This window comes from Haematobia irritans, chromosome 2 (assembly GCF_050003625.1).
Source record: "Haematobia irritans isolate KBUSLIRL chromosome 2, ASM5000362v1, whole genome shotgun sequence".
Lineage (NCBI taxonomy): Eukaryota > Metazoa > Arthropoda > Insecta > Diptera > Muscidae > Haematobia > Haematobia irritans.
The window spans coordinates 147,368,510-147,393,325 of record NC_134398.1 but is presented as its reverse complement, the minus strand read 5'-3'; the positions used below and the strand labels follow the sequence as shown (position 1 = coordinate 147,393,325).

General features: G+C 34.3%; 1 protein-coding gene across 1 annotated transcript; it reads right to left on the bottom strand.

Moving 5' to 3' along the window:
• Positions 1-539: 539 nt before the first annotated feature.
• On the bottom strand, positions 540-9,625 carry LOC142224194 (juvenile hormone acid O-methyltransferase-like). Its single transcript, XM_075293980.1, has 3 exons — positions 9,058-9,625; positions 1,086-1,363; positions 540-892 (listed from the first exon to the last, which is right to left on the bottom strand). The coding sequence occupies exons 1-3, from the start codon at positions 9,429-9,431 to the stop codon at positions 696-698; spliced, it is 849 nt and encodes a 282-aa protein (XP_075150095.1). The 5' UTR covers positions 9,432-9,625; the 3' UTR covers positions 540-695.
• Positions 9,626-24,816: the final 15,191 nt, after the last annotated feature.

Genomic DNA, 24,816 nt, shown 5'->3' with positions numbered 1-24,816 from the left:
GTTGCTTTATTATAAATTAATTTTCGAGTTATTTTGATGTCTAATTTTTTTATTCATTTTTATGAAATAAAACATTAATTGAAATATAAATAAATGAAATATAAATTTTTAGCTAGGGGGGCTATAGCCCCCCCTAGGAAAATTGTCTAGCTACGCTAATGGTAGACCCACAATATGATACAGGGTATAATATAGTCGGCCCGCCCGACATTAGACTTTTCTTACATGTTTCTAAGCATAAGGCACTGCTGGGAGTAATGAACCAAAGTTTTAGGTAATGAGTTTGTAACCTCAACTGCTTACAAGGCAATGACAGATTACATTTGTGTAGCTCGCCACGACTCAGAGCAATAGTTAAGGTATAAGGTGATCATATTGAGCAACAGGGAATGAATTCTGAAATTAGATACCTTCCATACATATCTGTCATTAGAGTGAATAAAAAGTATAATCACACCAAAAAAATTAGGTCATTTGAAGAGTAACTGCTCGTGTCATTGAACACTTAAATTGAAAGCTCATTTTCTATGTTAACAGGGTATGGACAAATCTTTCAAATGTCTATTTTTATTTACTGATAAAAACGGTAACTTATCTCTAAAATGCAATATAATCTCTTGTTTTATGAGTACTTTGATTAAAAATAAAATAGTTTCTTATGCTTTCTTATTAAAGCCACTTCAATCATGGCTATGTTATCGGCAACGATCTGATACTTTCCTAGCATAGACTATAGCATTGGTAAAATTAAGTAAATATTTGCAAACATTACCACTGGGACTTGAGGCACGACAGCCCAGTCTTCGAGCTACATCTACAAAATCTTCCATAACTTTGGCATGTAGCGCAGGTGGAATATGTTTCAAAAACATGCAACTAGCAGCCATGTGATCTGGAATGAAAAAAACATAAACAAATTGTAGCTGCGTTTTCTATTTACACCTAATTTCTCAGATCGCAAACGTAGTCTTTCGTTCGAAAAAAATACCAAAAACATAAGTTCAGATATTTTGGATATCTTAGTCCAACGAAAGCATTTGTTTCGGATATGAGAAATTGACTTATTTGATATCCATTTTCGTTACCTTTGAATTCTTTCTCACTCTGATAGGTATACATTTCATAGGAATATTCTATCTCCACATTATAAAATCCAATATCTTCCATTAGCTTTAAAAGTTCATTTTTCTCGATACGTTGTAATGGTCCAGCGAAGTAATTAATATGACCAATATATGGTGACCAAGTGGATGAATCCTGTAAGGCATCATAGATATCGAAAAATGGCATGTATGGCTGAAAGCACAAAAGACAATCACCTCCTTCGGGTTTTAGAAGATCCTTAATATTCTTCAAGGCTTGCCTGTATATAAGAGAGAGAAACGTTTAGTTTAGTAAGCTTGAAGAATTGGATGTTAATTGAGGTATGGGATATTCTGCGTTTCCTCGAAATTTATACAGGGTAGCTGATAAAAACCAACTACCCTATTTTTTATACGAAAATATTTTTTATACCCTCCAACATAAGATTGGGGTTTGCAACACATCGAAATATTGTTCTAAGACCCCATAAAGTATATATATTCTGGGTCGTGGTGAAATTCTGAGTCGATCTAAGCATGTCCGTCCGTCTGTTGAAATCACGCTAACTTTCGAACGAAACAAGCTATCGACTTGAAGCTTGGTACATGTAGTTGTTATTGATGGTATTGAAAATGGGACATATCGGACCACTTTTACGTATAGCCCCCTTATAAACGGACCCCCAGATTTGGCTTGCGGAACCTCTTGGAATAGCAAAATACGATCCGGTTGAAATTTGGTACATGGTGTTAGTATATGGTCTCTAATAACCATGCAAAAATTGGCCTACATCGGTCCAAAATTATATATAGCCCCCATATAAACCGATCCCCAGATTTGGCCTCCAGTGCCTTTTGGAGAAGCAAAATTCATCCGATCTGGTTGATCGTTGATCGTGGTGTTAGTATATATTTAACAGACATGCCAAAACTGGTCCATATCGGTCCATAAACATATATAGCCCCATATAAACCGATCCCCAGATTTGGTTTTGGAGCCTCTTAGAGAAGCAAATTTCATCCGATTAGTATATGGTCTCTAAAAACCATGCAAAATTTGTTCATATCGGTCCATAATTAGATATAGCCTCCATATAAACCGATCCCTAGATTTGATCTCCGGAGCCTCTTGGAAGAGCAAAATGCATCCGATCCGGTTGAAATTTGGTACGTCGTATAAGTATATGGTCTCTAACAACCATGCAAACATTGGTTCATATCGGTCCATAATTATATATAGCCCTCATATAAACCGATCCCCAGATTTGAACTCCGGAGCCTCTTGGAAGAGCAAAATTCATCCGATCCGGTTGAAATTTGGTACGTCGTGTAAGTATATGGTCTCCAATAACCATGCCAAAATTGGTCCATATCGGTCCATAATTATATATAGCCCCCATATAAACCGATATCCAGATTTGGCTTGCGGAGCCTCAAAGAGAAACAAATTTCATCCTATCCGGCTGAAATTTGGTACGTGGTATTGGTATATGGTATCTAAACACCATGCTAAAATTGGTCCACATCGGTCCATAATTATATACAGCCCCCATATAAACCGATCCCCAGATTTGGCTTGCGGAGCCTCAAAGAGAAACAAATTTCATCCTGTCCGGCTGAAATTTGGTACATGATGTTGTTATATGGTCTCCATGCAAAAATTGGTCCACATCGGTTCATAATTATATATAGCCCCCATACAAACCGATCCCCGGATTTGGCTTGCGGAGCCTCTAAGAGAAGCAAATTTCATCCGATCCGGTTGAAATTTGGAACGTGGTGTTAGTATATGGTCTCTAACAACCGAGTCAAAATTGATCCCTATCGGTCCATAATTATATATAGCCCCCATATAAACCGTTCTCTAGATTTGACCTCCAGAGCCTCTTGGAGGAGCAAAATTCATCCGATCCGGTTCAAATGTGGAACGTGGTGTTAGTACATGGTCTCTAACATCCATGCAAAAATTGGTCCACATCGGTTCACAATTATATATAACCCCGATATAAACCGATCCCCAGATTTGAACTCCGGATCCTCTTGGAGGAGCAAAATTCATCCGATCCGGTTCAAATACCAACCAAACAATACCAAAATTGGTCCATATCGGTCTATAGTTATATATAGCCGATCTCTAATCACACAAAAATTGGTATATATCGGTTCATAATCATGGTTGCCACTCGAGCCAAAAATAATCTACCAAAATTTTATCTCTATAGAAAATTTTGTCAAAATTTTATTACCATAGAAAATTTTGTCAAAATTTTATTTCTATAGAAAATTTTGTTAAAATTTTATATATATACAACGTATGGACTTACTTACAATTTAGAAGATGATGTTTATAAGTTTTATAATGCCTTGCCATCGGCCGCAAGTAATTGAATTGTGCATGACCGCCTTTAGTAGAAGTTTCTTCGCAATCCATGGTGGAGGGTACATAAGATTCGGCCTGGCCGAACTTACACTGAAAAAAATATTGTCGTGAGGTCAAAGATTTCATGTCTTTAAAATACGAATACAAATTTTGCTTAGCATAGAAGACGCATTTCTCTAAAATAAAGTTATTTTCCTTGTCCAAAAGTCGATAAGCTTTTCAATGAAGTCATATTGTCCTTATAATTAAGTGATTTGACTTAAAAATGGGTATCTTAACATGAAAGAAAAAATGTATAGGCTAAGGTCAACTTGACTTTAATAATTCAGAAAAATTCTTTAAATTTAATGAAATTGTCTTTAAATTTGTTGTCTTTTTGCATCTTGGCTACAAAGCAAAAAACCGTTCAAATATAGGACATGTTTTTCAAAACTTTATTTTAAAGAAGTTTTTTACTTCAAACATAGCATAATTTCTACTGGAAGTCGAGTCCTAATTTGGAAAATAAAGTTGCCGTTAACTCGTTTTTAAAGGACTTTGATAGCATATGAAGAAAAAAAGCTGAGAAAGCGAAAAATTAAAATTTGCTTCCTAGAAGCAAGTACATAAAACCTAAATTTAAAATAGAATTGTGTCTTAAAAGTATCCTTACTTGTATTCTCCGCTTCTTTGGCTCGGAATCAATAGAAAATTTTTTAAAGTAAAGACAAAATCTTTGGAACCGAGTATGTTTTTTTTTTCAGTGTACGAGTCTACCAAAAATGGCAGATTTTTTACTGTTTGGTAGATTGGTAGAATTCTTGATGTTCTGCTTCATAAATTTTCTATAGAAACAACATTTTGACAAAATTTTCTAAAAAAAAACTTCTGACAAAATTTTCTATAGAAATAAAATTTTCACAAAATTTTTATAGAAATAAATTTTGGCAAAAATTTTCTATGGCAATAAAATTTTGGAAGATTATTTTTGGCTCGAATGGCAATCGTGATTATTCTGTGATTAGGGATCGGTTTATTTGGGGGCTATATATATAATATAGATCGATACGGACCAATTTTGGCATGGTTGTTATCGTCCATACACTAGCGAAATGTACCAAATTTCAACCGGATCGGATGATTAATTATGGACCGATATGGACCAATTCTGGCATGGTTGTTACACTCAAAAAAAAGTTTACCTGGATCCAAAGATTTTAGCCTTCCCTTAAAGATTTTGGTATTGATTCCGAGCCAAAGATGTGGCTTCTTTAAAATAAAGAAATTTTTTAGCGACCTTTCTGACCATTAAAATTAAAATTAGGATACAGATCTCTTTTATCAAATTTTCATTATCTTTTCGCGGTTTATTAATAAAGGTACTCACGTACAAACAAATGCCAGTTTAAAAATCCAACATTATAAAACGGATACTTCAAAGTAAAAAATAGTTTTTTAATTCCAAAAAAAATTTAAACCACGCTTAATCCTCAAAATAAGTCTTAGCCTATATTTGAAGCGTTTTTATCTTAAATCTAAAGTTTCAATATTTCAGTTAATTTAAGGACAATTTCTTTAAATCAAATATGTGTTTCTTTACTTTGAGGAAAATTAGCCTTAGTTCAAAGACATGCGACTTTAACGGAGGGACGAAAATTTTTAAAATGTGTTTCCTAAATTTAATGAAAAAAATTTTTGAAGCAAAGATTACAAACTTTATTTTAATTAAAATTTCATTATTTTAAAGAAATTTGTCTTTAATATTTTGTAAATTTCGCATCCTAAAATTTAGGTTGCGTAATCTTTAATATCACGCAAAATATTTTTTTCAGTGTAGAGATCATATACTAACACCACGTACCAAATTTCAGCCAGATCCGATGAAATATGCTTCTCTTAGGGGCTTCGCAAGCCAAATCTGGGGGTCCGTTTATATGGGGGCTATACGTAAAAGACAGCCGATATGGTCCATTTGCAATACCATCCGACCTACATAACAGGTTGGCTGATAAGTCCCCGGTCTGACACATAGATGGCGTCGCTAGTACTATATAAAAATAATATGCATTTAATATTATTTTTATATAGTACCAACCTTCAAATGATTCGTGTCAAAATTTGACGTCTGTAAGTCAATTAGTTTGTGAGATAGAGCGTCTTTTGTGAAGCAACTTTTGTTATTGTGAAAAAATGGAAAAAAAGGAATTTCGTGTTTTGATAAAATACTGTTTTCTGAAGGGAAAAATACGGTGGAAGCAAAAACTTGGCTTGATAATGAGTTTCCGGACTCTGCCCCAGGGAAATCAACAATAATTGATTGGTATGCAAAAGTCAAGCGTTATGAAATGAGCACGGAGGACGGTGAACGCAGTGGACGCCCGAAAGAGGTGGTTACCGACGAAAACATCAAAAAAATCCACAAAATGATTTTGAATGACCGTAAAATGAAGTTGATCGAGATAGCAGAGGCTTTATAGATGTCAAAGGAACGTGTTGGTCATATCATTTATCAATATTTGGATATGCGGAAGCTCTGTGGAAAATGGTTACCGCGCGAGCTCACATTTGACCAAAAACAACAACGTGTTGATGATTCTGAGCGGTGTTTGCAGCTGTTAACTCTTAATACACCCGAGTTTTTCCGTCGATATGTGACAATAGATGAAACATGGCTCCATCACTACACTCCTGAATCCAATCGACAGTCGGCAGAGTGGACAGCGACCGGTGAACCGTCTCCGAAGCGTGGACTCAAAAATCCGCTGGAAAAGTAATGGTCTCTGTTTTTTGGGATGCGCATGGAATAATTTTCATCGATTATCTTGAGAAGGGAAAAACCATCAACAGTGACTATTATATGGCGTTATTGGAACGTTTGAAGGTCGAAATCGCGGCAAAACGGCCCCATATGAAGAAGAAACAAGTATATACGGCCGTAAGTTCGGCCAGGCCGAAGCTTATGTACCCTCCATCATGGATTGCGTAGAAACTTCTTCTAAACACTGCCATCCAGAATCGAATTACTTAAGTTGCGGTAACACTTGCCGATGGCAAGGTATCTTAAAACCTCCTAACACCATCTTCTAAATTTTATGTAAGTCCATACGTGGTATATATTAAATAAAAAAAGATCGATGCAATACGTATATAATTCAGTTTGACAAAGTAGACATAAAATTTTGACAAAATTTTCTACAGAAATAAAATTTTAACAAAATTTTCTATAGAAAGAAAATTTTGACAAAAATTTCTACAGAAATAAAATTTTAACAAAATTTTCTATAGAAATAAACCTTTGACAAAATTTTCTATAGAAATAAAATCTTTGTAGATTATTTTGTCTCGAGTGGCAACCATGATTATGAACCGAATAAAATTTGAACAAAATTTTCTATAGAAATGAAATTTTGACAAAATTTTCTATTGAAATAAAATTTTGACAATGATGAAAATTTTATTATGAACCGAATAAAATTTTAACAGAATTTTCTCTAGAAATAAAATTTTGACAAAATTTTCTATAGAAATAAAATTTTGGTAGACTATTTTTGGCTCTAGTGGCAACCATGATTATGAACCGATATGGACCAATTTTTGTGTGATTGGACCAATTTTGGTATGGTTGTTAGCGACCATATACTAACACCACGTTCCTAATTTGAACCGGATCGGATGAATTTTGCTCTTCCAAGAGGCTCCGGAGGTCAAATCTGGAGAACGTTTTATATGGGGGCTATATATAATTATGGACCGATATGGACCAATTCTGCACGGTTGTAAAAAATCATATACTAACACCATGTTCCAGATTACAACCAGATTGGATGAAATTTGCTTCTCTTGGAGACTTCGCAAGCCAAATCTGGGGATCGGTTTATATGGGGTCTATATATAATTATGGAGCGATGTGGACCAATTTTTGCATGGTTGTTAGAGACCATATACCAACATCATGTACCAAATTTCAGCCGGATCGGATGAAATTTGCTTCTCTTTGAGGCTCCGCAAGCCAAATCTGGGGATCGGTTTATATGGGGCTATATATAATTATGGACCGATGTGGACCAATTTTTGCATGATTGTTAGAGACCATATACCAACACCATATACCAAAATTCAGCCGGATCGGATGAAATATACTTCTGTTAGAGGCTCCACAAGCCAAATCTGAGGGTCCCTTTATATGGGGGCTATACGTAAAAGTGGACCGATATGGCCCATATTCAATACCATCCGACCTACATCGATAACAACTACTTGTGCCAAGTTTCAAGTCGATAGCTTGTTTCGTTCGGAAGTTAGCGTGATGTCAACAGACGGACGGACATGCTTAGATCGACTCAGAATTTCACCACGACCCAGAATATATATACTTTATGGGGTCTTAGAGCAATATTTCGATGTGTTACAAACGGAATGACAAAGTTAATATACCCCCATCCTATGATGGTGGGTATAAAAAAGTGTTGTTCCACCAAGACAACGGACCGTGCCACAAGTCCTTGAGAACGATCGCAAAAATTCATGAATTGGGCTTCAAATTGCTTCCCCACCCACCGTATTCTCCAGATCTGGCCCCCAGCGACTTTTTCATGTTCTCAGACCTCAAAAGGATGCTCGCAGGGAAAAAAATTGGCTGCAATGAAGAGGTGATCGTCGAAACTGAGGCCTATTTTGAGGCAAAACTGAAGGAGTACTACCAAAATGGTATCAAAAAATTGGAAGGTTGTTATAATCGTTGTATCGCTCTTGAAGGGAACTAGGTTGAATAATAAAAACGAATTTTGACAACAAAATGTGTTTTTCTTTTTTAGACCGGGGACTTATCAGCCAACCTGTTACCCCCATCCTATTTTGGTTATAAAAATTAGCTAAAAGTAAAGAAGAAAATCATTGGCGCCAAATCATGACCATTTTAACTATTCTTACTATTTTTTGGAATTGTATGAACATTTTCTATTGCTTTAGTTCATATTGAACTTATTTGTACAATCATTGAAATTTATATCCACGTTAATTTCATAAAATGTTTGAAACATTCTTAAAAAAAAGGAAAATTTCATTGGACTGTGGAAAATTTCGAAAAACATACTAAAATTTAATTGCCAAAAAACCTTTTTTTAGAATAAAAATAAATTAAATTTAGCGTTAGTTTAGCTACCGACATTTTTTCGGTGTATAATATATATATTTTTTTCGGATGAAGCGGTGATCTTGGGCATTTAAGGGTTAATATTTCTTGGTGTGTATGTATCGAAAAACATACTAAAATTTAACTTCCAACAAATATTTTTTTACAATAAAAATAAATTAACTTTAGCGTTAGTTTAACTACGGAAATTTTTTTCGGTGTATAATATATATTTTTTTGGACGAAGCGTAGATCTTAGGCATTTAAGAGTTAATATTTCTTTGTGTGTATGGATTAAGTTTACACTTCATTATTTAAATAGACCACATATGTGCTAATATTTGCCATGCTATTCTTGTATACCATAACACATGAGCACTTAGCTTGACTACAAAAACCTGTTTGGTTTGAGTTTTAATGAACTTTTTATTGACATTTCTCAATAGACTTTTGCTTTCGTTTAGTGTGATATTCATTTTACTTACACTTGATTTTGAACCCAATGTAAACAATTGAACGATGTGACATGATCAAATTTTCCCTTGAGATCTTCAGGTAATTCCTCTGTCATGCCAATATCCAAAGTTTGAAATTCACATTTCTTTTGAGATCTATAATAGGCTTTGGCAAATGCTATAGCATCACTGGCAACATCAATGCCCACAAGTCTTCGATAGGCCTTAGGCATATGGGGTTTTATGATTTCGACCAGAACATTTCCAGTACCAGTACCAACATCGATTAGGCTATCCATGCCATTGAAGCGCCATTGTATTCGATGACCATATTGTTCAAATACCTTCTCCGTTATGGATTTTTGAATGGCATTGTTCTGATGATACAATACCGGTCTATGCATGACACGCGGCACAATTAAGGGGGGGTAAGTGATTACGATTCTCTAAAGAAGTATTGAACAAATGATTTCCCAATGATTTTCAGTTATGATTTTAACGACAATAATGTTCTTTTTTGTTTGTTGGCAGATTGTGATCGATTCGAAGACTCGCGTTCTCGCTTGCCTACCACTACCACGTTGTCGATATTCTTTGGAACTAAGTTAACATTATCGCTGGCTATGTTAATGTGATGTGATTTGGTGCGTACGACGCGATATCAATGCGATCCACACATTTCAGAGCTACTTTGTATGCAGTCTAATGTGAGTCTAATATCGCTGTTATTTTTGTTTTTGCTTTTTTTGGGGGGAACAGACATTTGTGATTTGATTTGGCTTATAATGTTTTTGGGTGGGCACCACCACCTTATCAAGCACTTTTAATTTTTGTTTATTTTTTATTTTTTTAGATATGTTGTTGCTCTCATATTTGTTTGGCTGCTGATCATATCTTAGCATGGGGGCAACCCAACAAATATTTCTAGACTAGGCTAAATTTGTATGTAATGTAGCGTAGGAATTTTTGAAAATATGTTTTTGTAGTTTCTGTGCAGAAGTAATTTCGATATTATCTTATGCTGACAGTAAATGTTTTTCCTTTAAATTTAAATATACACTGAAAAAACGGAGGGTTTAACATTGACACATAGATGGCGTCGCTAGTATTAAATGCATATTATTTTTATATGGTTGGTACTATATAAAAATAATATGCATTTAAATTCAAAGGATTCGTGTCAAAATTTGACGTCTGTAAGTCAATTAGTTTGTGAGATAGAGCGTCTTTTGTGAAGCAACTTTTGTTATTGTGAAAAAATGAAAAAAAAGGAATTTCGTGTTTTGATAAAATACTGTTTTCTGAAGGGAAAAAATACGGTGGAAGCAAAAACTTGGTTTGATAATGAGTTTCCGGACTCTGCCCCAGGGAAATCAGCAATAATTGATTGGTATGCAAGATTCAAGCGTGTTGAAATGAGCACGGAGGACGGTGAACGCAGTGGACGCCCGAAAGAGGTGGTTACCGACGACAACATCAAAAAAATCCACAAAATGATTTTGAATGACCGTAAAATGAAGTTGATCGAGATAGCAGAGGCCTTAGAGATATCAAAGGAACGTGTTGGTCATATCATTCATCAATATTTGGATATGCGGAAGCTCTGTGCAAAATGGGTGCCGCGCGAGCTCACATTTGACCAAAGACAACAACGTGTTGATGATTCTGAGCGGTGTTTGCAGCTGTTAATTGGTAATACACCCGAGTTTTTCCGTCGATATGTGACAATGGATGAAACATGGCTCCATCACTACACTCCTGAGTCCAATCGACAGTCGGCCCAGTGGACAGCGACCGGTGAACCGTCTCCGAAGCGTGGAAAGACTCAAAAGTCCGCTGGCAAAGTAATGGCCTCTGTTTTTTGGGATGCGCATGGAATAATTTTTATCGATTATCACCATCAATAGTGACTATTATATGGCGTTATGAAGGTTGAAATCGCGGCAAAACGGCCCCATATGAAGAAGAAACAAGTGTTGTTCCACCAAGGCAACGCACCGTGCCACAAGTCATTGAGAACGATGGCAAAAATTCATGAATTGGGCTTCGAATTGCTTCCCCACCCACCGTATTCTCCAGATCTGGCCCCCAGCGACTTTTTCTTGTTCCCAGACCTCAAAAGGATGCTCGCAGGGAAAAAATTTGGCTACAATGAAGAGGTGATCGCCGAAACTGAGGCCTATTTTGAGGCAAAACCGAAGGAGTACAACCAAAATGGTATCAACAAATTGGAAGGTCGTTATAATCGTTGTATCGCTCTTGAAGGGAACTATGTTGAATAATAAGAACGAATTTTGACCAAAAAATTTGTTTTTCTCTGTTAGACTGGGGACTTATCAGTCAACCTGTTATAGAAGCGATTTTTTGAGGGTGTATAGGTGAGATGGTATTAGAAATTGGCCATATCGGACTACTTTTGAGTATATACCCCATATAAATGGACCCCCATATTTAACATCCGGAGCTTCTTGGAAGAAGAAATTTTACCCGATCAGGTTGGAATTTGGTACGCGATATTAATATATGCTCTCACGCACAGAAAAAACATGTTTGGACATAGTTGCCGTATCCATTTAGTGCTTATCTAGAGCATGTAATTGTCGCGAAAACCATGTATTTTGTCTTTGTGAAAAGAATTTTTTAGCCGAGAAAAATGTATGCTTGCAATAAGCATTTAAATGGTTCTCAAATGCCGAAAACTTGTTATTTCATTTAAACGATAGAATTTGTGACCATCACATGGTCAGTAAAATCATGTACCCGACCATTAATTTTTTTTTGACTTTTTTTGCAGGGAACTAAATTTTTTATCGGCTACGTATAGATATGTCTAGAACCATTATATGGTCATAAAAACCATGTTCATTTTTTCGTGACTATTTAGTTTTTTTTTTTACTTTTTTGTAACGAAAAGAATTTTATAAAAAAAAACTTTGAGCATGTGTACACAATTTACATTTTGCGCGTCAGTCGATTTTTATTGTTGCTTAGAATGAACGGAGAATATGGAATTACTGTGTTTTGTGTTAATTTATTTAGTCATAATTGGCACGTGCTTTTATGTGAAAATAAAAGAAGGGAAGTAAGTTCGGCCAGGTCGAATCTTATGTACCCTCCACCATGGATTGCATAGAAACTTTTACTAAAGACTGTCAACCACAATCGAATTACTTGGGTTGCGGTAACACTTGCCGATGACAAGCTATCTTAAAACTTCTTAACGCCGTCTTCTAAATTGTAAGCTAGTCCATACGGGGTATATATTAAACAAAAAAAAAAAAGCCGATTAAATACGTATATAATTCATTTGATAACATTTCTATAGAAATAAATTTTTACAAAATTTTCTATAGAAATAACATTTTGGCAAAATCTTCTATAGAAATAAAATTTTAACAATATTATCTATAGAAAAAATTTTGATAACATTTTCTACAGAAATAACATTTTGACAAAATATTCTATAGAAATAAAATTTTGACAAAATTTTCTATAGAAATAAAATTTTGACAAAATTTTCTATAAAAATAAAATTTTTAAAAAATTTTCTATAGAAATACAATTTTTAAAAAAATTTCTATAGAAATAAAATTTTTAAAAAATTTTCTATAGAAAAAAAATTAAAATTTTGAAAATTTTTCTATAGTAATAAAATATTGACAAAATTTGCTATAGTAATAAAATTAAAAAAAAAAAAAAAAAATTATATAAATAAAATTTTGGTAGATTATTTTTGGCGATATGGACCTATTTTTGTGTGACTATAGACCGATATAGAGCAATTTTTGCATGGCTGTTAGCGGCCATATAACAGGTTGGCTGATAAGTCCCCGGTCTAACAAAGAAAAACACATTTTTTGTCAAAATTCGTTTTTATTATTTAACATAGTTCCCTTCAAGAGCGATACAACGATTATAACGACCTTCAAATTTTTTGATACCATTTTGGTAGTACTCCTTCGTTTTTGCCTCAAAATAGGCCTCAGTTTCGACGATCACCTCTTCATTGCAGCCAATTTTTTTGCCTGCGAGCATCCTTTTGAGGTCTGAGAACAAGAAAAAGTCGATGGGGGCCAGATCTGTAGAATACGGTGGGTGGGGAAGCAATTCGAAGCCCAATTCATGAATTTTTGCCATCGTTCTCAATGGCTTGTGGCACGGTGCGTTGTCTTGGTGGAACAACACTTCTTCATATGGGGCCGTTTTGCCGCGATTTCGACCTTCAAACGCTCCAATAACGCCATATAATAGTCACTGTTGATGGTGTTTCCCTTCTCAAGATAATTGATAAAAATTATTCCATGCGCATCCCAAAAAAACAGAGGCCATTACTTTGCCAGAGGACTTTTGAGTCTTTCCATATGGGGCCGTTTTGCCGCGATTTCGACCTTCAAACGCTCCAATAGCGCCATATAATAGTCACTGTTGATGGTGTTTCCCTTCTCAAGATAATTGATAAAAATTATTCCATGCGCATCCCAAAAAACAGAGGCCATTACTTTGCCAGAGGACTTTTGAGTCTTTCCACACTTCGGTGACGGTTCACCGGTCGCTGTCCACTCAGCCGACTGTCGATTGGACTCAGAAGTATAGTGATGGAGCCATGTTTCATCCATTGGCACATATCGACGGAAAAACTCGGATGTATTACGAGCTAACACCTGCAAACACCGCTCAGAATCATCAAGACGTTGTTGTTTTTGGTCAAATGTGAGCTCGCGCGGCACCCATTTTGCACAGAGCTTCCGCATATCCAAATAGTGATGAATGATATGACCAACACGTTCCTTTGATATCTTTAAGGCCTCTGCTATCTCGATCAACTTCATTTTACGGTATATTCAAAATAATTTTGTGGATTTTTTTGATGTTTTCTTCGGTAACCACCACTTTCGGGCTTCACTGCGTTCACCGTCCTCCGTGCTCATTTAACCACAATTGAATTTTGCATACCAATCAATTATTGTTGATTTCCCTGGGGTAGAGTCTGGAAACTCATTATCAAGCCAAGTTTTTGCTTCTACAGTATTTTTTCCCTTCAGAAAACATTGATAAATGATAAAGCGAAGTACTTGTGTTAAAGAAGCCTTTGGTTCGGAATACAAAAATTCCTAAGGGAAGGTTAAAAACTTTGGGTCCAAGTAAATCGACGAGGTGTTTCTAAAGGAAATTGTTTTATTTTATCCATGGACATGGGTATTTAAGATTTGACTCTCTCGAATTTACAGCCGTACATATTTGTTATTATTTATTAAAACCAAAATAGCTTATTTTTAGAAAAATTTTAGCCAATACTTGAATCATCAATTCGCCCCTAGAATTAAACAATTTTCTTAAAATTTGATCAAAGTAGCTTTATAAAACCTCACCATTAATTCACAGTTTATGGTATAGGACATCAGATGGTCGGTTCAATTCGAATTTATCGCCTTATCATTTATGTTATGTTAATCTGGTCAAACTATTGATATGTCCAAATAAAATGTTATTGTTATAGTTTTTTGATATCTGCAAAAATTATTTATGTATTTCTATTTTTAGATATACTAAAAACAATCCTCAATATGCTCTATGTTGGATTGTTATTTTAATGTTAATTTTTTGGTGACGTATACTTCCAACATAGATATCAAAACATTAAATTCATACAAAAGTATATATACATATGTGTATACCCAGCAAAAAAGTTGTTCCACAAACATTTCTTTATAAGAGCATCCCGGTATAACCCATCAATTTTTTCCACTTCCGATGAATTTCTTTTGGGCCAGTCTTCGAAAAAATTTGGGACAATTAAATGTCGCAAAAAAAAAAATAGAAATCAATAAAAAACAATGAAAAAAGTTTTAAAAATATTACGGTGGGGATTTTAACCTGTCTTTACTCTAATGATTTGGGTATTGATTGCTATGCTATCCCAGCAAAAAAAGAGCTTCCAAAAAAGTAGTTTGGATCCCCAATCTGTGATCCGGAAATAGTGCAAACTTCACTCAAAAAAAAAGTGAACTCTCTATTTCACTAAAGCCATATTAACTTTATATTAGTTCATAGAATCATTATGTTTGGAAAAAGTTTATTTTAGTCTAATAATTTTTTCCGTATGTTAGTTAATTGAACTAAAAAACGGGAAAAAGTTATACACAAATAAAGCATAAAGATTTCCTAATTTCGTATTTCTTACAAAATAGTTCATTATTTCTTTAAATTTGTAAATTTTACCAAAAATGTGTCCACCATGAACTTCGTATGTCACTAAAGACATTCTTGCAATTTTGAACTCCAAGATTTCTCTTAAAACTACAAAATTTTCTTTAACTACTGAAAAAATTTAGTTATGTCTAATAAATTTTCTTGAATTTGTCGAAAACTATTTACTTATTTTTGCCATATCGGAGTGATGCCAGCGCTTGTAATACCGTTTAGTTAAAATTTTCTAAAAAAGTTCCAAATTTTCTGAAATTAATCGAAAGTTATCTTTCCTGGTGGGTTCACTGTTTTTTCAGTGTTGTATCATCTCCAATGAATTTTACATGGGCTTGTCATAGGACGGAAGTACTCTCTGTTTGGATCCTTTGCATTGCTTTAGAAGTTGTGCCCTGGAAGTTAATTTGAATGAAGAAATTTAAAACGCGAAAAAAATTTTTTTCAACCAATTTCATTTTTTTTCAACCATATTTTTTATTACACTATTATTTTCCTATTATCTAATTTTTTACAATTTGAAAAACTTTTTCGCTCCGACCAGAGGTTGAACCTGGGTTTGATGACACCATAACAGAACGCTTTAACACACTCAGCCACAAACGCCGTTGAACATAAAGCGCCGAAAGGTCAATTCAAATGTTTGTGATATGATCGTAATACGACACCAAAGAATAACATTCTAATTGCTTCTCTAGATGTTCTTTATTAGTATGAACGAAAAATAAGAAAAGCAGGTTCAAATCTCACCAGAGGCAATTTTTTTATCAAATATTTTTCTAAAAAAATATTTTTTTTATGTTTTGCATCGTTTTTATTTTTTATTTTCGGCAAAATCAACAAAAAATTAAAAATCCTCGTAATTTGCAAACCCTTCTCAAAAGAACTTCCATGGAAGCGAAAAAGTCAAACGGTACAGGTTCAAATTCCAGCGGGGATGCAATTTATTTTTTTTATTATTATTTTTTTACTTTTTTATTATTTTCTATTTTTTTAATTTTCTATTTTTTTGTGAAATTTGATTGTCCAAAGTTTGCACTTAAAATAGCCTGATTGCGTGCTTTCTAATACACAATGACTACATCGGAAGTAGAAAAAAAAGCATTGGGGGATCCCACGATGCGCTTTATAAGAAATGTTTGTGGACTTGTCCAAAAGGACTGCATCGGGAGTGGAAAACAATCATTGGGGGATCCCACGATGCGCTTTAGAAGAAATGTTTGTGGACTTGTCCAAAAGAACTGCATCGGAAGTTGAAAAAAATCGATGTGGAATTCTGGGATGGGCTTTAAAAGAAATGTTTGTGGAACAACTTCCAATTTTTTTGCTGGGATGTTTCAAGTGAAAAACGTCTTTAAAATAATATGTTGCAAGACCTATTTCTCGCATTTTTAAACACCTTTTTTCTTTGTAGTCAAGATGCACAAAGTCAACTAATTTAAAGACAATTTTATTAAATTTGAAGAAATTTTCTGAATTATTAATGTCAAGTTGACCTTAGTCCAACATAATTTTCTTTCACGTTAAGATACCGGTTTTTAAGATAACTTAATTCATTGAAGATGATCCAAGTTTGCACAACTTCCGGATCTTAAATTGGGGATCCAAACTACTTTTCGGAAACTTTTTTTTTTGCTGGGTAGTAATATAAATATTTTATAACATTCCAGCAAAAAAATTGGAAGTTCTTCTCATGGCATAACCTTAAAAGCACTTCTACAAAAAATGTCTTTCCTAAGATGTTCTTTATTTTAACTACACAGGAAGTTCTTTTAATTCCATTTTTTATAACTCGTTTATTTTTTATATGTTTAATGGGTAATTTCAATTTTTTTTTGTCTTAAATAGGTTACAAACAGAGTAAGAATTAATAGAATGGTACAAATTATTCACGTTTTTTTTCGAAAAGAATCCTAAATCCATTCTAGAAATACTGCGAAGACAAGCATTAAAATTCATTAAAATCATTAAAAAAATATTTTTAAATGAAAATAGCTCAAGTTTTTAATTCACATCCAAAATACTGAATTCGGATCACACCTTATAATGAGATGCAAATTCAGTGCAATGGCTGCTGAAATGGTAGACATCCGTCCTATGACAAGCCCATGTTAAATACATCGCTTCTGCGCCAAGTTTGCACCAAAACCCTTTGTTTGCTGGGATTTTATAAAAAAAAAAACAAGTCTTTTTATAGATATCTACAAATGTTCTGCCACAATGCAGTTTGAGAGTGCATTGCTCGCTTGAATATTTGCTATTACAAACATGCATATAAAACTGACACATTTTATGGAGCCAATTTCATAAGAGAACATGTATGTTGTGTATTGCTTGGATCATGTTTGAAGAAGGTTCTGTTGCTTGCGAGCAATTTTGAATTTCAAGTTTGATGTGTGCCATAATGGAAGTTGCCACTGACACTAATCTACAAAAAATATCTTTAATTTTCCATCAGAAACAATTAGAGTGATACAAAAAATCGTTTTTTTTAAGCCGAGTTTTCTTGGTTTACAAAAAGCGGTCTATATTTCCTAAACCGGTGGAAGGTTTTGTTACCGGTTTTTTTTCACGAAAATCATAAAAACGTACTTCGAAAAGGAAAATCTAATTTTACTGGCATAAAAGTCAACGTAAACAAGTATATACGGCCGTAAGTTCGGCCAGGCCGAATCTTACGTACCCTTCACCATGGATTGCGTAAAACCTTTTACCAAAGACTGTCATCCACAATCGAATTACTTGGGTTGTGGTAATATTGGCCGATGGAAAGGTATCTTAAAACTTCTTAACATCGTCTTCTAAATTGTAAGTTAGTCCATACGTGGTATATATTAGACAAAAAAAAACAAAAGATTAAATACACGGTCGAAAAGATTGTTTTTGGTATGTTTGGTTGTAAAAATTATATGTTTGGAACTCAAAATTTTTTAACATAATATTGTTAAGTGCAAGCATATAATGTTCATAAACTAGCATAACATGTTTGGGACATATATGTTAATATGTTAGAACATATTATGTTTGGGACATAAAATGTTTGTACATATAATATGCTTAGATGCAAACGTATATTAATTTGGAATCGCCTATAAACATATATGTGTTTAGAAAGAGAGACCTAAAGAGTATGCTGCAAGTAAAATAATGGAAGTAACCAATTGGCGCCTTAAAAATATATCCACACAAAGAAAATTGCATTAAAATTTTTTACTACCAGTGTATACCCTAAGGTGAAACATAATATGTTTGAACAATACAAACAATGTTTTTGGACCAATATATATGCTTGAAGCAAAATGTGTTTGGGGCATATGTTACAGAAGCGATTTTTTTGAGGATGTATACGATATATACGCTGAAAAAATATTGACCTAATATGGAAGATTATGCAACTTAAATTTTAGGACTCGAAATTTACGCAATGCTAAGGACAAAATTCTTTAAAATAATGACATTTTAATTAAAAGAAAGTTTATAATCCTTGCTTCAAAAATTTTTTTCATTAAATTTAGGACACAAATCTTGAAATTTTGCGTACCTCTGTTGAAGTTGTAGATCTTTGAAGTAAGACAAATGTTCCTTAAAATAAAGAAAATCAGTTTTAATTTAAAGAAATCGTCTTTAACTCAACTGACATATTGAATTTTTAAATTTAAGATAAAAATGCTTCAAATATAGGCTAAGACTTATTTTAAGGATTTTCTTCTTTTGTTTAAAGTTTTTTAGCATTAAAAAACAGTTTTTACTTTGAAGTACTTGGCATAATTTGGATTTTGGAACTGGAATTTGTTTGTACATGAATACCTTTATTAATATATCGCAAACAGAGAATAAAAATTCCATGAATGAGATCTGTATCCAATTTTAATTTTATCGATCGAGATAAAGCCAGGAAGGCCCCTAAAAAATGTCTTTATTTTAAAGAAGCCGCATCTTTGGCTCGGAATCAATACCAAAATCCTTAAAGGAAGGTCAAAATCCTTGGATCCAAGTAAATTTTTTTTGAGTGTAATTCAATTCTTGCATATGCATTTTTGCGCTGTAATTAGAGATCCAGAATTGAAATCTGCGAATCGGTTTATATGGGGGCTTATAGTATAATTATGGACCGATATGGAATAATTTTTGCATGGTTGTTAGAGACTATATACGAGGGCAGTTCGGAAACTTCTTAGCCTAGCACAAAAAGCGAGGTATATACAGAAAAAAGTTAAGTGTTTTGGAAACTTCCATCTCTGTTATGAACACATGTTAAATTTTGTTTCGATCCGGCAATTCCTTCATATAGAAACAGGTGTTCAAAAAAGACACATACGCATTTTTTTTTACAATGGAAAAATTAGAAATGCGTGCTGTCATTAAATATTTATATAAAAAAGGTTTATCGGGACAAGAAATTCATAATGTTATGGCGAATGTGTTAGGTGAAAGTGCTCCTTCATATGCAACAGTAAAAAATTGGGTTGCTGAATTTAAACGTGGTCATACAAGCATTGAAGATGAACCACTTAGTGGACGTCCAAAAACAGCAACAACAACAGAAATTGTAGCCAAAGTGCATGATATGGTATTAAATGATCGACGAATAAAAGTGCATGAGATTGCTAATATCATGGGCATCTCAAATGATCGAGTCCATTTAATTTTGCATTAAGAACTACAGATGAAAAAGCTTTCTGCAAGATGGATGCTGCATTTGTTAACAGCCGATCAAAAACGCATAAGAATGAACATTTCTCAAGCTTGTTTGGATCGTTTTAAGCGAAATAAAATCGATTTTAAGCGTCGTTTCATAACTGTTGATGATACATGGATCCACCACTATACTCCAGAGACAAAAGAACAATCCAAACAATGGACTGAAGCTGGATAAAGTGCCCAAAGAAGGCAAAAACAATTCAGTCGGCTGGTAAGGTTATGGCAACGGTTTTTAGGACATCAAAGGTATGTTATTGATTGACTATCTGCAAAGGGTAAAACAATAAATTCAGAGTACTATTGCAACCTTTTGGATCAATTAAATGTACAAATTCGAGAAAAACGTCCTGGCTTACAACACAAAAAAATAATTTTTCATCAAGACAACGCGCCAGCGCATTGTTTTAACAATGGCTAAAATCAACGAATTAAAGTACGAGTTGCTTGACCACCCACCTTATTCTCCTGATTTAGCTCCCAGTGACTTTTACTTGTTCCCAAATCTGAAAAAATTCCTTGCTGGCAAGTGTTTTTACAGTTGTAAACCAATATTTTGAAGACCTTGAGGAAAACTATTTTAATCAAGGGATAGAATTGCTAGAAAAGCGATGGACAAAGTGTATTGAAGTTTCAGGAGATTATATTGAAAAATAAAAATATTTTTGAAAAACTAACTATTCTCTTTCATTGATAGGCTAAGAAGTTTCCGAACCGCCCTCGTACTTACACTACGTTACAAATTTCAAACGGACCACATGAAATGTGCTCCTCCAAGTAGATTCGGAGGTCTTATCTGGGGTCCGGCTTATATAACATTGGGACTATATATAATTATAGATCGATATGGACCAATTGTTGCAAGGTTATTAGAGACCATATACTAACACCACGGGCCAACTTTCAACTGGATCGGATGAATTTTCCTCCTCCAAGAGGCTCCGGAGGTTAAATCTGGGGGTCGGTTTATATGGGAGCTATATATAATTATGGACCGATATGGAGCGATATGGACCAATTTTTGCATGGTTGTTAGACTCGATATACTAACACCACGTACCAAATTTCCAACGGATCGGATGAATTTTGCTCCTCCAATAGGCTCCGCAAGCAAATTCTGGGGATCGGTTTATATGGGGGCTAAATATATGGGTATTAGAAGTCATATACTAACACCACGTACCAAATTTCAAGCAGATCTGATGAAATTTGCTCCTCCTAGAGCCTCCCCAAGCCAAATCTGGGGATCGGGTCATGTGGGGCTATATGGCCCATTTGCAATACCATCCGACCTACATCAATAACAACTACTTGTGCCAAGTTTCAAGTCGAAAGCTTGTTTCGTTCGGAAGTTAGCGTGATTTCCCCAAACGGACGAACGGACATAGCTAGATCGACTCAGAATTTCACCACGACCCAGAATATATATACTTTATGTGGTCTTAGAGCAATATTTCGATGTGTTACAAACGGAATGACAAATTTAATATACCCCCCATCCTATGGTGGAGGGAATAAAAAAATTAGGTGTTAATTTTTTGTGTGTATAACCCAGAATATATATTCTTCGTGGGTTCTGGTATGAACATTTTGATACGTTATAAATTGAATGATAAAGTTAGTATACCGTCCAACCTAAGGTGTAAGGTTTAAAGATTTAAATTGTAATGACGATCGATTCAAGTTTTCTATTGTTTTTGTTTCAAGAAATATAGTTAAAGTGTCTTTGGGTGTGTACGGAACAAAGAGAAAAACGAATATATAATGACTATATTTAAGATCATTTACTGACAGTTTATCGAAGGAATTTGAATGGTAATATGTATGTTTAAAGTTTACATTAACATTTATTAATATGGGAGTAAATATATAATCTATTGTTGTTATATCGACTAATAAACCCCCTTTGTAGCGGCAGTTGAATACTTTCACAATTGATTTAATAGATTTAATACCGTCGTTTTCGAATTTAAATAAGTATATAAAGTTGAATGTTTGGCGGGTCGAGTCTTGAATACCCTGCACCATGTAAATGGTTTTTCAATATTAGGTGTTAGTTTGATATTAAAAAAATCAAATTAAATTTTTTGAGATATATGATTGCATGTTTATTTCATAATAAATAGGAAAGAAGAAAGACATTATCAGTCATATTCTTTTCAAGAAGCTACACTGATACAAAAATATGTTTTTCATATGTTCTGATGTAAACAAAATGTTTTTGGGGAAGACTTTTTTAAACACAATATATTTAAGTGCAAAATGTATTATTCCTAAACTAGCGATAAATGTTTGGAACACATATGTTAATATCCCAGCAAAAAAATGTATATTTGGAAGCAGTAAAATTATAGTGACCATACTGTAGACACTACTTTTCCTCAGAACATTTTCAGTGCAAAATACAGCGCTTCATTCTACACATATAAGACGAACAACGTACTTAAAACATGTAAATAATGGTGGTGCTGAAATTAGCGTAGCTGAGTTGAACTAGGATAAGCGGGTGCTTCATCTCTCGCTTACAAGGTTGCACTCATGTAAAGAAGAGTTGTTTTTTGTATTCGATCACGACTTCTTACGAACTATGTGGCAAGTTACAATTTCATACTCTCCACATCCATATTTTGTGCTTCTGAAAGCGTTGAAATTCATGCATAGAAGAAGCGCATTTAAGTGGGACATTTCTTTATAAATTCATCAATGAATACCTTGCAAGGGTAAGTGCTGCTTGACTTTTATTCCTTTACAAAGCTGCTGAAAATTCGGCAAAATTTCGAGTAAACATATATATGTTGTGATATTTTATTCAGTTAGCGACAGATAGAGAGTATAGAGAAAGAACTAGAGATGGACACCGGGAGGGTTGACGAAAAATGTCAACATAACACAGCGAGAGAATCAAAAGAGAGCAATTTATGTGAAACTGTATGTTGTTTCGGAAAACTGTTCTATGAGCTCATTTGTTTTGGCAATGCGCTTGGCAAGTTAATAAGGCTTCGCCAAAAATTTAACATGCCTAAGTCTAAATATTTTTATCATTTTGAATATTAAAATGATTATTCGGAGTAAAGAGAATAAATATTCGGAACCAAGAGAATAGACATTTGAAAAAAGAGCTTTTTTCCTTATGTATGTGTGGGTATGTGTTTATCATTTTGGCATTATCGGCGCCATTTTTTTCTTGGTTCGTCAAAACAAATCGGGACGTACGACGAGTAAGTCAAAATATTCAGAACAAAGGAAATTAAAACAAGTATATACAGCACTAAGTTCGGCCGGGCCGAATTTTAAATACCCACCACCATGAACCAAATATTAGGGTTTCCTTTGAAATTTCAGGAGGGTTGAGGACACTTCCCGAAGATAAATTTAAAGATTTCACCTATGAGGACTATATCAGATTCTGGATTTATAAGAACCATTTTTGTTTGAGTTTTAGAGGAATCATTAACATCTCTTGTAAGTGTGCAAGAAAATTATAAAATAACGTTTTAATTTGAAATCTTATATCTGTGGAAGTAAAATCTGAAAATTTTACATTGAGTTTAAAGCAATTTTCATGATCAGTGCGCCTTCTACACCGTCAAGAAGTGAAGTCGGTCTATATGGAGGCATTATCAAATGGACCGATAAAAACTTAATCCGATACACGTTTTTGTGAGCCTAAAATATCAGAATATTTACAAATTCAGGCAAATCAGATAAAAACTACGGTTTCTAGAAACCCAAGGAGATAAATCGGGTGATCGTTCTTATGGGGGCTATACTAAAATATGGACCAATACTCACCGTTTTCGGCACACCTCTTTATGACCCGAAAATACCTCTAGATTTCCAATTTCAGGCAAATAGGATAAAAACTTCGGATTCTAGAAGCCCAAGAAGTAAAATCGGGAAATCGGTCTATATGGGGGCTATACCAAAATATGGACCGATACTCACCATTTTCGGCACACCTCTTTATGGTCATAAAATACCTCTAGATTTCAAATTTCAGGCAAATTGGATAAAAACTACGGTTTCTATAAGCCCAAGACCCCTAATCGGGAGGTCGTTTTATATGGGGACCATACCAAAACATGGACCGATACTCACAATTTTTGGCACACGTATTTGTGGTCCTACAATACCTCTAGATTTCCAATTTCAAGTAAATTGAATAGAAACTGCGGTTTCTATGAGCCCAAGAAGTAAAATCGGGAAATCGGTCTATATGGGGGCTATACCAAAACATGGACCGATACTCACCATTTTTGGCACACCTCTTTATAGTCATAAAATACCTCTAGATTTCAAATTTCAGGCAAATTGGATAAAAACTACGATTTCTATAAGCCCAAGACCCCAAATCGGGAGGTCGTTTTATATGGGGACCATACCAAAACATGGACCGATACTCACAATTTTTGGCATACGTTTTTGTGGTCCTACAATACCTCTAGATTTCCAATTTCAAGTAAATTGAGTAAAAACTGCGGTTTCTATAAGGTCAAGAAGTAAAATCGGGAGATCGGTCTATATGGGGGCTATACCAAAACATGGACCGATACTCACCATTTTTGGCACACCTCTTTATAGTCATAAAATACCTCTAGATTTCAAATTTCAGGCAAATTGGATAAAAACTACGATTTCTATAAGCCCAAGACCCCAAATCGGGAGGTCATTTTATATGGGGATCATACCAAAACATGGACCGATACTCACAATTTTTGGCACACGTTTTTGTGGTCCTACAATACCTCTAGATTTACAATTTCAAGTAAATTGAGTAAAAACTGCGGTTTCTATAAGCCCAAGAAGTAAAATCGGGAGATCGGTCTATATGGGGGCTATACCAAAACATGGACCGATACTCACCATTTTTGGCACACCTCTTTATAGTCA

Coding starts and splice junctions, on each gene's coding strand:
- LOC142224194 (XM_075293980.1), bottom strand. CDS start 9,431: ATGCATAGACCGGTATTGTATCATCAGAACAATGCCATTCAAAAATCC. Junction 1,364..9,057: donor CATTGGGTTCAAAATCAAGT/GTAAGTAAAATG, acceptor TCTTATATACAG/GCAAGCCTTGAAGAATATTA. Junction 893..1,085: donor GAGTGAGAAAGAATTCAAAG/GTAACGAAAATG, acceptor TTTTCATTCCAG/ATCACATGGCTGCTAGTTGC.